This window comes from Fragaria vesca, linkage group LG6 (assembly GCF_000184155.1).
Source record: "Fragaria vesca subsp. vesca linkage group LG6, FraVesHawaii_1.0, whole genome shotgun sequence".
Lineage (NCBI taxonomy): Eukaryota > Viridiplantae > Streptophyta > Magnoliopsida > Rosales > Rosaceae > Fragaria > Fragaria vesca.
In genome coordinates this window covers 32,333,540-32,345,846 of record NC_020496.1, presented here as the reverse complement: position 1 = coordinate 32,345,846, position 12,307 = coordinate 32,333,540, and the positions used below count along the sequence as shown (strand labels likewise).

General features: G+C 37.3%; 1 protein-coding gene across 1 annotated transcript; it reads right to left on the bottom strand.

Moving 5' to 3' along the window:
* Nucleotides 1-6,516: 6,516 nt before the first annotated feature.
* LOC101305972 lies at nucleotides 6,517-7,203 on the bottom strand. The gene has a single exon (XM_004306115.1). The coding sequence runs from the start codon at nucleotides 7,201-7,203 to the stop codon at nucleotides 6,517-6,519; it is 687 nt and encodes a 228-aa protein (XP_004306163.1).
* Between the last annotated feature and the right edge of the window lie 5,104 nt (nucleotides 7,204-12,307).

The following is a 12,307-nucleotide window of genomic DNA, read 5'->3' as shown; positions in this document are numbered from 1 at the left end:
GAGAGAGAGAGAGACACTAACCCCGTTAGTGAGAGAGTGAGGGTTAGTTTGAGATTTAAATCTGATGACCAGTCAAACAGGTAGCAGGTCATCATTAATCTAGTTGGACCATTCATAAGCAACCATGTGGTTAAGGTATCCATACCTTAAGGCACACAAGTATTTGCCTAATTAGAATAGGGGGGATTTTCTTATACACCTAATTTTGAAGAGTGGTTTTAAATAAAACCCGTATAATATTCATTTCTGATAGACATCTAAAATGTATCAATTATGATACATATTATATCCTATTTTTTTAAATTTTACACAATTGCCACCATTCAACTATAACATATAAAGATAATAAATAAGCTTAATTGATGTTTTCTTAAATACCTTGATTATGAGTTTTTCTTTTAACACTAACATTTTTCAATCAATTTACACGAATCATGCGGTTTTCTTTATTTTTATGAAAAAATCTAGGTGAAATGAATACATTCTATGATCTATACATAAGGCAAAATATAATATAAATAAGATATCTGATTATTAGAGTAAAAAAAGAAAAAATTTGTAGTGTTACCGTAAGCCCTAAGCCCTACGCCCTAAGCCCTAAACCCTAAACCCTATACCCTAAACCCTAAACCCTATACCCTATACCCTATACCCTATATCCTAAACCCTAAACCCTATACACTATACTCTAAACCTATACCCTATACCCTATACCCTAAACCCTATTACCTGAACCCTATACCCTAAACCCAATTTTGGGTTTCTTCTTTTTAGGTATATTATCATATCATGTCTACTTAATAGGTACATTAGAAATGTAAATGTTCTCTCGATCCAAGAAAATTAATCAAAAAATAAGAACGTGTACCTTACAATTAGACATTTTTCGACTACGTAGAGAGACACCAAATGTGAGTTTAAGAATGAAAAGAATCATTCTATTACAAATGACATACTTCTATATATAACATATATATACACTCAAGTTAGTAATAACAAGGTAAGAAATTAAAGAATGTAATTGATTATGATAAAGTTAAATCCAACTAAATTTTAGCTCAATATTTGAGTTTCAAATTGATGCTAAAATTGAGAAACATACCAAATTTAGCTTTATATCGTCTGAAGGGCAAATCAGAGAAACTAAAAAATGAAGAAAACTATTAATTATAGACATATGCTCTATATAATAAGTTTGCTTATGTGGAGTGGGTGTAAAATGAAAGAAAAATATGTATGGGTTTATCTTAAAAGAGGTCTAGTATTTTGAGTTTTTATCTAATTTTCTCTTAGAATAGTCAGTTAATTCACTCCATTACATTGATTATTTCCTCAGTTCTAAATTTTGTGAGGAAAGATCAATGATGTTTAACCATTCCACATTTTCAGTTTGGTTTGCTCATCATCAACAAACTAAAACTGAAGGCACTCTAATGGGTTGAAGACCATATCACCAGCTCTTTCATTTTTTATTTTTTTTACTATAAAGACCTTCATTGTTCATCTTTTCAAAGATCAATCAACGTTTCTTTTGGAAACAATGTAATTTAATTTCAGTGTAACTGCTAGTACTTGCATATATTCATGGTTTTGAAAGAACATAGCTCCATGTTTTCTTTCGATGTAACCTGCTGCAAGCCTGCAAACACTCCAAAAGCTTATTATAAAGCGGAGAATGATACTGAATATATAAAGTTATAACCCAAGCTTTCCTTTATGTAGTTGATGCATTTCTTGAGAATGGTCCCTAAAGCAATAAAATGGTACCCTCCTTACTGGTCAGTTTTCTGTTGTTGTGTTTTACATATACATTACCAGTTGAAATTCGGGAAACGCTGTTAAATTCCAGGTGGTCCTCAAATTGTAATCTTATTTAGAGACTCTAATATCTATTTTTGGACGCAATTTCGAACTGCAGATAAAATTTGATGCGCATGTAAAATAAATAACTAGTTCTATATGTTGATATTGAAATAAATAAAAAATGCAAGCTTAGTGAGTCCCTAGAACCATATTTTTGCAATGCTAGTAGTTTCTATCTTGTTCTTATTATCTCATCATTTGTTGAGATTCGAGCATCTCCAGTAGTATAGGTAAGTTTGTTGCTAAATTTAACAATAGTTAGGATATTTAACAATTGAAATAGCAATTGTGCTCCAGCAGTAATTGCTAAGTGTAAGTTAAGTAATATTTTTAACGAATCATAAACTTACACGTGGATAAAAAATGGAGGGAAAACATATGTTTCTCTTTAGCAATTTATGTCGAGATTGATAAATTTGTCAATTTAGTTTAGCAATATTAGGATTTAGCAATTTTTTAGGCATTCTGCTGAGCCCTTATTCATCCCAAAAGTTGACAAATTTAAAAAAAAAATTGATTTAGCAATACTGCTGGAGATGCTCTTCCAACTCACAATAATAAGCCCCGTAGTAGACAAAGAAAATATTTCCTACATAACTGTTCTTACTTCCATTTCCTGCATTATAGAGCTTGAATTGGGGTTTCTTAAAGGCTGATTTTTAATAATCTGATTTAATTTACTCAGGTCTCTTCTTTTTTTCTTGGGGTTAAAAAGGTCTCCTCTTACTAGGAACAAAAAAAAATGTATCAGCTTAACAGCAGCCGAGAACAATTTCTGATTTTGAAAAAAACAGATTGCTATAGGCGGTTTTAGATCAGGTAGTTGCTCTCGGTATCTGAAATCAGAAATGAGATATTTGGGTGCACACTTAGTGTCCGTGAAGTGAAATTTGGATTATAATTTTAGGGTGTGCATTATGGAAACAAAACATCAGTACACGACTCGTTTCCTGGCAGAAGAGTTCAAGAATGAAGTTTTGCCGATTGCAGAACTCCAACAGAGATGAAAAAGTTTGGTTGTTGCATTCAATATGCGAGTTTATTTATTAATGTAATATGATATTTTTGCTTTTGCTTCTGTTACATTGACATGTGATTGACAGAAATCTTGAGTTTACTTTGGACAGACAAAACCTTAAGCGCACAAGACTCTTTAAAAATCATCTATGGGATTTTTTTTTTTTGGTTAATGATGATTCATTAAAAGGCAGAAGCCCAAACGATGCCCAGAACAGACCACCAAGGCACAAAACAAAGAAAACAGAGAGTTAAAAGCTTCATCTAATCTCAAAGACAAGAAAAAGAAACTAGAAACTCAACAAAACAGTCAACACCATCAGCCGATCCCTGTTGCTGTAAGTCCATCCGAAATAAAAGCGGCAAGAAGAGGCAGTGGTGGCTGAGCCGCCCACCGGAGAAGGTCCACCGCCTCAGTGGCCAGCGAAGTAGCCGTGTGTGCTGTGTTGTTCGCGTTACGTGGGATCCATCACCATCGACAGTCAAGAAAGCATCTGTCCAGATTCCGAATCCTCTCTATGATCGGATAAATAGTCCAACAGCTTGACTTGAAACCCATAAGATCCCCCATAAGTGTCTTATTGTCAGATTCAACAATAACATGTTGTAGCCCCAATTCTTTTGCAAGGTCAAGGCCAAGAATGACAGCTTCAGCTTCGGCTTGATTGGAAGATAAGCAGGAGATGGCTTTAGCTGCTCCACCCACAAAATTACATCTATGATCCCTGATAATAGTACCAAGTCTTGCATGCAGGTTTGGACTCTATCCAGCATCACAATTGATTGTGAGAAATCCAGTCTCCGGTGGCTTCCAGTGAACCAGAGAGGGCAGATTAGAGCCAGGATCTGGTGGCTCTGCCGGAGGCCTTCTGTTGGTAGCCAATATCTCCGAGTGCATCCGACAAGCAGCCGCTATAGTGCTCATCGGAGACAGAGAGGCACCATAAAAAAGAAAGCGGCATCGAGAATTCCAAATATGCCAGCACAGAACACTGCCCAGGGAAAGAAACTTTTCTCTAATACTTGCACAACTGATGGAGTGAAATGTGTTCAAAAACCAATCGCCAAAATGGATTATGCTTTGCTTGTTGATCCTAAGCCCCAAAGGAGACCCAAACCACACAGATGTCGCCCAAGGGCATAGCAAAAGAATATGTTCAAAAGTTTCATCGCCTTGGCCGCATAATTGGCATGTAGAATTGGTAGCTAGTTTCCTTCGGTACAGATTATATTGTGAAGCACCAATACCAGAGATAGCTTGCCAAAGAAAAAGGCGTACCTTAAGGATAGTTTTAATCTTCCAAAGCAGTGGCCAGATAACCTTATTAATCTGCTATGAGGAACTAGCTGCTGTAATAGGCTTAGATGTGGATACCTCATGGTGATGAATCCAAATATAACCCGATCGCACAATATAATTCCCTGACTTATCATGGGGCCAAATGAGTCGATCATGACCATCTATCTCACCAATTGGCATTGCTTGAATTTGCTCAGCCACCTCTCTACCAATAGATCCCAAAATACCAGACAAATTCCATACCTTTCTCTCCCAATCAATTAGCTGATTAACCAACACAACAGCAGTTGGTCGCGGCACAGTAGAAGAAGGCAGAAGTCTAAGAGAAGGACTAGTTAACCATTTATCCTGCCATACTCTAACAGAGGACCCATTAACTACCTACCAGCAACAACCTGCTAGAATAATATCTCTGGCCTCTAATAAACTAGACCAACTCCATGAAGCACGATAACCTTTCACTGCACTAAAAAAGTCGCAATCCGGGAAGTACCGAGACTTTAGGACCTCTGCCCATAAAGAGGTAGGGTTCTCCACAAGTCTCCACACCTATTTTGCCAAGAGTGCCATATTGAAGTGCTGAAGATTCCGAAATCCCAAACCCCCATCAGCCTTAGGTTGACTTAGAAAATCCCAACTTCGCCAATGAATTTTGTTCCCTCTAGGAGTCATCCCCCACCAAAAGTTCCCTAAGAGGGAATCGAAACTCTCACATACATTTTTAGGGAATTTAAAGCATGCCATTGGGTAGGCTGGAATAGCCATACCTACCGACTTAATAAGAGTCTCCTTTCCTGCCCAAGAAAGAGAATTTTGTTTCCACCCACTCATCTTCCTCTTGATTCGGTCGCTGATATACCCAAGTGCCTTCTTTTTTGATCTGCCCCACAAAGTAGAAAGACCCAAGTACTTACCCGGATCATCAACACAATCGAAACCAAGTAATTCACACAGGAGAAAAACCATCTACTCAGGGGAATTAGGAGAGAAAAAAATACTGGACTTTTCCTGACTAATAGCTTGACCCGAAGCAGTACAGTAATCCTTGAAAATTAGGGAAAGACGCGAGGCATTTCCAAGGGTGGCCCGGATAAAAAAGAGAGCATCATCCGCAAAGAAGAGATGGGACATGATAAGGCCCCCTCTACTCAACCAAATCCCAATCAAGCTACCATCCCCAACACACTTAGTCAAGCAGAGTGAGAGAACCTCACTTACCAATAGAAACAAATAAGGGGATATGGGATCACCCTTCCGAAGACCCCGGGTTGGGTAAAAAGTCCGTCCTGGCTTCCCATTGAGTACAATAGCAAAAGAGACAGTAGTGACACAAGCCATAATCAAGCGAATCCAATCCCTCGAGAAGCCAAATCGGATAAGTGCCGCTTCCAAAAAGTCCCACTCAACACGATCATAGGCCTTTACCATATCTAGTTTGAGTGCCAACTCATGTTTTCCACCCTCCCGCTTCAACTTGAGATAGTGATAAGTCTCATGGGCAAGCAAAATATTATCCTAAATGAGTCTTCCCAGGACAAAGGCATTTTGATTAACCGAAATAATCCCTGGAAGACAAGTTTTCAACCGGTTAGCTATAAACTTCGAAAGAATCTTATAGGAGTTGTTACACAAACTAATCAGTCGAAACTGAGTTGTTAACTCCAGCACCTCCACTTTAGGAATAAGAACAATATGTGTCTTGTTAATCTTCCTCAAACAAACACTGCCTTCAAGGAAATCAGAAGTAGTCCTAGTGATAATGTCTTTAACCATACACCAGTACTTATGATAGAATAAACCTGGAAATCCATCCGGACCGGGTGCCTTGAGGGCACACAACTGGAAGACATCAGCTCTGACTTCCTCTTCCAACACCGGAGCCATCAAATCTTGATTAATCTCCTCGGTAATCACACTCCTAACCCCCTCCATCACGTTCCCCCAATACCTTGGGCCATCCGATGTGAAAATAGCCATAAATTGCTTCTCAAATGCCTTTCTGATCTTGTACTCTCCAGAAACCCAAACACCGTCACCATCCTGGATGCGAAGAATCCGGTTTCGACATCTCCTCTCTAGTGTAGAGAGATGGAAGAATCGGGTATTGGAATCCCCGGCCTTCAACCAAGCAACTCGCGATCTTTGATGCCAATATTTTTCTTCTCGCTCCTAGAGATCCCCCAATATGGCATTCAATTCATCTTGTCGCACACAATTAGCAAGAGGATCAGAACACTGAATTTCCTCAAGTTCGTGCAGAACATCTTTGATTTCCTCCTTGACCTGTACCAGAAACCTTGTACGATGCCACTGCCTTAGTTTAGCAGCACACAAAGTCAGATTGGAATTCTAGTTATCAATATAGGATTTAGAAGAATCAAAGCCCCAACAGGCCCTACGATAGGCACAATCTCCACCTTATCAACCCAATAGGACTCAAACTTAAAACCAGGCCCAATTCTATTCTCCTTAAGGCCCAACGAGAAAAGTATAGGACAATGGTCAGATCCTACTCTGACCAAGTGAATAACTAAAGAATTTGGCCACGAAACCAGCCACTCAGCTGATACAAGTGCTCTATCTAAACGCTCTTGAAGAATAATCCTTCCAAATGCCTTCCTAGTCCAAGTAAACGCAGGTCCAGAAAAGCCTACATCCAAAAGGTTGTTTGAGTTTATAAAACTACCCAGAAAGCGACGTCTGTGGTAGTCCCAATTTGCATCTCCAATACGTTCTTGCTGAGAGAGTAATTCATTCACATCCCCTATCACCAACCATAGAGTCGAGTCCCCTTTGTCCCTAAAAGACCATTCATTCCAAAAATCCTCCTTGTCCTCCTGATAAGGGGGACCATAAATAAAAGTAGCCCGGACCACCTCTCTTGTTTCAATCAAAGTGATCATCGTATCTAAGAAATTTTTAGAGAAGTCGACAATATTAATCAGCAGTGAATCATCCCACCATAGGCAAAGACCTCCAGCAATCCCAATAGGGTCAACACAGAAGCCCTGGCTGAATCTCATTTTCCTACGGATCTTCTCCACATAACCAGTAGTTTTATGCGTTTCAGACAAAAATAAAATGTTGGGTCTTTGACGAGAGATCGCTTTGACTGTCGCAGTGCGGCCTAGACCATGACAGTTCCAAGAAATTGTCCTCATTGATTGCCTGCAGCTGTTCCGGGCCAGCCGCCACAGCCGCGGAGGGTGGTAGAATCCTCCGTTACCTTTGAAGTGTTCAAACACCAAGACTCTTCCTGTGTCGAGTGATTCAAGTCGATACCCACAAAATCCTCTTGAGTGCAATCCCGAACACCAATGATACTAGATTCCTTTTGAAAATTTTGTTTACCTCTTCCCCCTCTAGTAGCACAACCCCGCCCACGACCTCTCCCTATACCTTGAGAAAGTCGAAGAGATGGACTGGGCGAGACTTTAGGCTTCTTGTTCAGTGTCTCGACACTACTCCGATCCCTCTTTTTTTCTTAGTTTCAGTTGACTTTTCAATAACAGGCTGTTGATCCAATAAAAGATGAGAAGTAGCATGGGCCGAGGGCCCAACAACCAACTCAGAATCACCCAATTGTATAACCCCCGTCACATTACCTTTAATAGGAGTTTCCAAAGCAATACAAGAGGGGATAGAATTACTAATAATAGTACTCTGTATCTGACCTGTTTGGTGAAAGGCCCATCTCATTGTCTGTTTCCTTCGAAGCCCAAGATGAGACTGCCCAAGAGAGGAAAGGCCCAAATTCAGAGTCTTGGAAAGCCCAATATCCAGCTCATCCCTAAAAGTATCTGCCTGGTACAAACACGTCTCAGCACGCACGCTCTAACCCGAAATGGGAGGAGCATATTAAGACTTAATTTTGTTCTAGGCTAAGGATAAGTACGTACGCCTCTATAGTTGATGGTCGTAGCTCTATAAGTCTTCTATTGGTGTCTATTTTTTTTTTCTTGTACCACATATGTGTGATTGACAAGGGAGAAATTAAACATGATAAGCAGTAGAAGGCGAGCTTGATCGTAGGAGTACTAGAGGCTTGCTTAATTGTGAGCGTACCAGATTTTCTAGCAGTTTTATTTTGTTGCTTCTTAGGTTTCAAGATACCAATTTCTTTTGTAAGCAAGATAGACTTTAGCTTTATGGCTATTGATCTAAATGATATGAACTATTTTGTTTTTTTAATATATTTGAGAAGTTGACAAAACAAAAATGCATGATTCAAGTGTAATGTTGCATGAAATGTTGCATATCGATGCGAACAAATGTTGTATATCTCTATTTAAAAAAGAGTTTCCATATATCTACCATTATATAATAAATTTTAGAAGAGAAGAAAATTATTCTATAAATTTTCACAATTATAATTATTCATTAATTATCTATAACAGTCGTTTTATATGAGAGAAAAAAAAATGAGGTGCCAATAGAAACTCTGATTTTCACTTGAAAATAAGAGAGGACACATATGCCACTTAGAAAGAAAAAAAATGAGAGAGGACACATGAGCAAGTCATGAGGTGCCAATAGAAACTCTCATTTTCAAATTGAAACGGTTGGATAAATTAGGTCTTGGGATTCTAATATTTGACCATTGTTTGAATGAGTTTTCCAACACAACCGTCAAACCGCATAAATCACAGAAATGTTTATCTGGTCATCAACTAACCATGAAAATAATACTGAATCATCATTGGATGTAAATATAAAGGTAGAGAGAATTATCATTAAATTTTATTGTTTAATTCTCTACCCTTGAATATAAATCTAAAAATGACATATTGAGCATAATTTAATTGCTCTATTGTTGACCAGGTGAAAACTACTCCCTCAATTATACCATAAGAAAATTTCACAAAAAGAAAATTGTACAATTTAATTGATAGAGCCAAATATGGTTGTAAATCACCCTTCATTTATCGCTCAGGGATTTGCTATTTAGACCAACAAATCCAGCTCATTCAGACAGACTAACCGACACCCTGTTGTATTTACAATTAGCATTGGTTGTGGAATTTGGTTTCTTCTACTTTCCCTTTGTTTGTATAAATTTTTTGGTCTATATACTGCTTCCCATCCCCTCTCTCTACTCGAGCTTCTAGGTTTGCTAAATTTCTGCTTTGAAGAAGAGAGACACAGTGAGCGAGCTAGTGGCAGCGCTGGTTGCTATATTCCCTCAACATTCCTTATTTGTTTCGGATATATAACACACAAGGTAATTGCATTGCTTGCATCAATTTAGTCATCAGCTGATCACTGTTATGCATGATTTACTTTTTACTGTAATTGGTTTATCTTGCATGTCACCTTTGAATGATGAATTGCATGTATTCATATATATGATTATTAATTGACATATCCAATGATTAATTTAAGACGAATCGAGGCTGATAATTAAGTTAATACTTGCAGGACAAAGAAATTTTATCAGGTTACTGCCTCCATTTTTCCTCAATTTATTGGAATGGGTTACATAGCACTAGATCGATGTAAAACATGTAGATAGGATTTATCTATCATCCATTGCGAGCTCATCCTACGTTTTGTGAAGAATGGGGCTTGAACTTATGTGTTTTTTTATTTTAATTTTTGGATCTATAATTACAATATATTCATAAGCTGAAAGGAAAAACAGACAAATGTTCGAGAGAATGTAGTGGTGATCCGATCCTGACCTTTAGTTAAACCCTAATCCGTTTGTGGATATGCCGTTAACTGTAACGCAGTTTATGCTATAAATATGAAGCCCACGTGTTTAAACTGTCAATTATGTTTGATTTTACATTGAATATTCAATATAACCGATGACCAAAACTCAAAAATCCGTACATAGTATGTTGTAGCAGGCAGACGATGCAAATGATTATCAACCAATTGATAGTTTACGATTCTAAAACCATATTGAGCTGCAAAAGAAAATTTATCTGACTCAACGAATAATAGATAGATATTTCTTGAGCCTTTTCAATTTTATAAATTCTATACAAACTTTGCTATATAATATGTATATCAATTGGATTCTTAGTTCTTTTTCATTTATCCGCCTTGTTACGATATATAACCGATCAGATGTCAAATCATTAGTAATTTTCTTCCAAAATGTTGGATGGCATCCCCAATTCGAGTCTTCATTAGTAATTTTGTTGCACTCTTTAGCTAGCAATGCAGAACCATAATTACTTTGTTTCCTACATATTCTTTCTGTATGTACAACTATATCTCTTTAATTGTTAAATGTTGTTTTTGTAGGTGATCATGAATAGCGACAGCTTCAGATTTCCTTATTCTGATCAAAATTTGGATGACTTCAATAACGATACTTTTCCGAATGCCAACTATCCATTTTCATCACCATTTCCTTTGGCAAGTGATGATGGTTTTATTACTGGTGTAAACAACAGCACTACTATTGGAGAGAACCAAATTAGGTTAATTGGACTACGCTAATATTTTAACATTCATATTTTTTTGAGAAGTTTATCAGATATGTCATTACATATCTATTAACTCTATTGCAATGACCAGTGATGATCTCATGAACCAAGGGCAAAATGATAGTGGAAGTGGCACAAAATTTGCAGAAATGAAATGCAAACGTCGCCCTACTAATAAAAAGTGTAAACAAACATTTGGTGAGAAAAGGTATCGCTGAATTACTATGTCCTTTGTTCAATAATATGTTGTGATCATATTATGAAATCGATTCCCTGCTTATTGTCTTGATCCTAACTCTTACAATTATTAGTGATAATGTGCTCAACCAAGAGAAGAATATAGTTAACTCTTACAATTGTTAGTGATAATGTGCTCGACCAAGAGAAGAATATAGCAGCTGGAAGTAGACTAAATTCTGTGGAAGTGCAACGTAATTGTCCCCCTACTAAAAAGGATAAAAAAGCATCTGGCGAGAGAAGTTCTAGGTTTCGCGGAGTTACTAGGTATGTATCTACCTGTTTGTTACTATTGAAGGTTTAGGGTTTAAATCACTGAACAACAAATTTATGGTTATCTCCGTAACCTGCCTATGGTTAACTATCAAAAATGATTTGCTATAGACTTTATGTGGATCTAATACTTTCATGTTCCGGTAACTTTCGACAAAAATAAAAGAACACATAATCATATTACTACATATTTTGCTGTAGGTACCCAGGACATTTTGAAGCATTTCTATGGGATAATTCTGATCCACAAGTGAAAGGCAAGACAGGTAACCAAAATATTCTCTTATTATCCATTTAATTACCATTTTTCAGGACACCTTCAACTATCTACTAACCCTTTTGTTTTTCTGTTTCCGGCCTCCATCAACGATACAATAGTTTACATTGGTAAGTGAAGCTTCTTGCATAGCTCTTTCACTTAAAAGTTAAAACTTAACACTACGAGTCTACGAGAGAAAGGGCCATATGGGATGGCGGTCTAATATATATTTGTCTCTAAACATTTAATAAGTTGAAAATCATCTTTCCTTCTAGCTAATTCTTCATTTCTCGTTCAAAATTGGCAGGCGGATTTCATGAAGAAGAGCAAGCTGCCAGAGCACATGATCTAGCTTCTTTGAAGTATTGGGGCAAATCTACCTCATTAAACTTCCCTGTATGTTAATTGCTGGATTATTTGACAGTATAACTTGTTATATAATGTGCTATGTGTAAAGGGCTAAGTGATCCTGCAGCATATATATAAGTACACATGTATCTATTTTTGTAGGTGACTGATTACGAGAAGGAAATAGAGGAGATGGAAGAATATACAAAGAAAGACTACATGCTACATATCCGAAGGTAAGTGCAACAAAACGAATCGAAACATAATATGTTTCATTGCAATGGTAGATCGACTACTTTGACTTGGGAATGATCTTACTGAAACAATTAAATCTATTTTGAGAAATGGAAAATGCACAGGAAGCCGAGCATCAACTGAGGTCGAGAGAACTTTGGTTGTTAGTTTAAATGCGCATAGTAGGATTTACTTCATCTTTTTTCTCTCATTATTCTTTGTTATTCCTGGATGCTTCATTATGTTAAACTTGTCGAATTTCAGGACAAGTGCCTGTTTCTCCAAAGGGATTTCTAAATATCGAGGAGTTTCCAAGTACTCTCTCTCCCTCTCTCT

Excerpts from the sequence above, each read along its gene's own strand:
- LOC101305972 (XM_004306115.1), bottom strand. The coding sequence starts at position 7,203 with ATGAGATTCAGCCAGGGCTTCTGTGTTGACCCTATTGGGATTGCTGGA.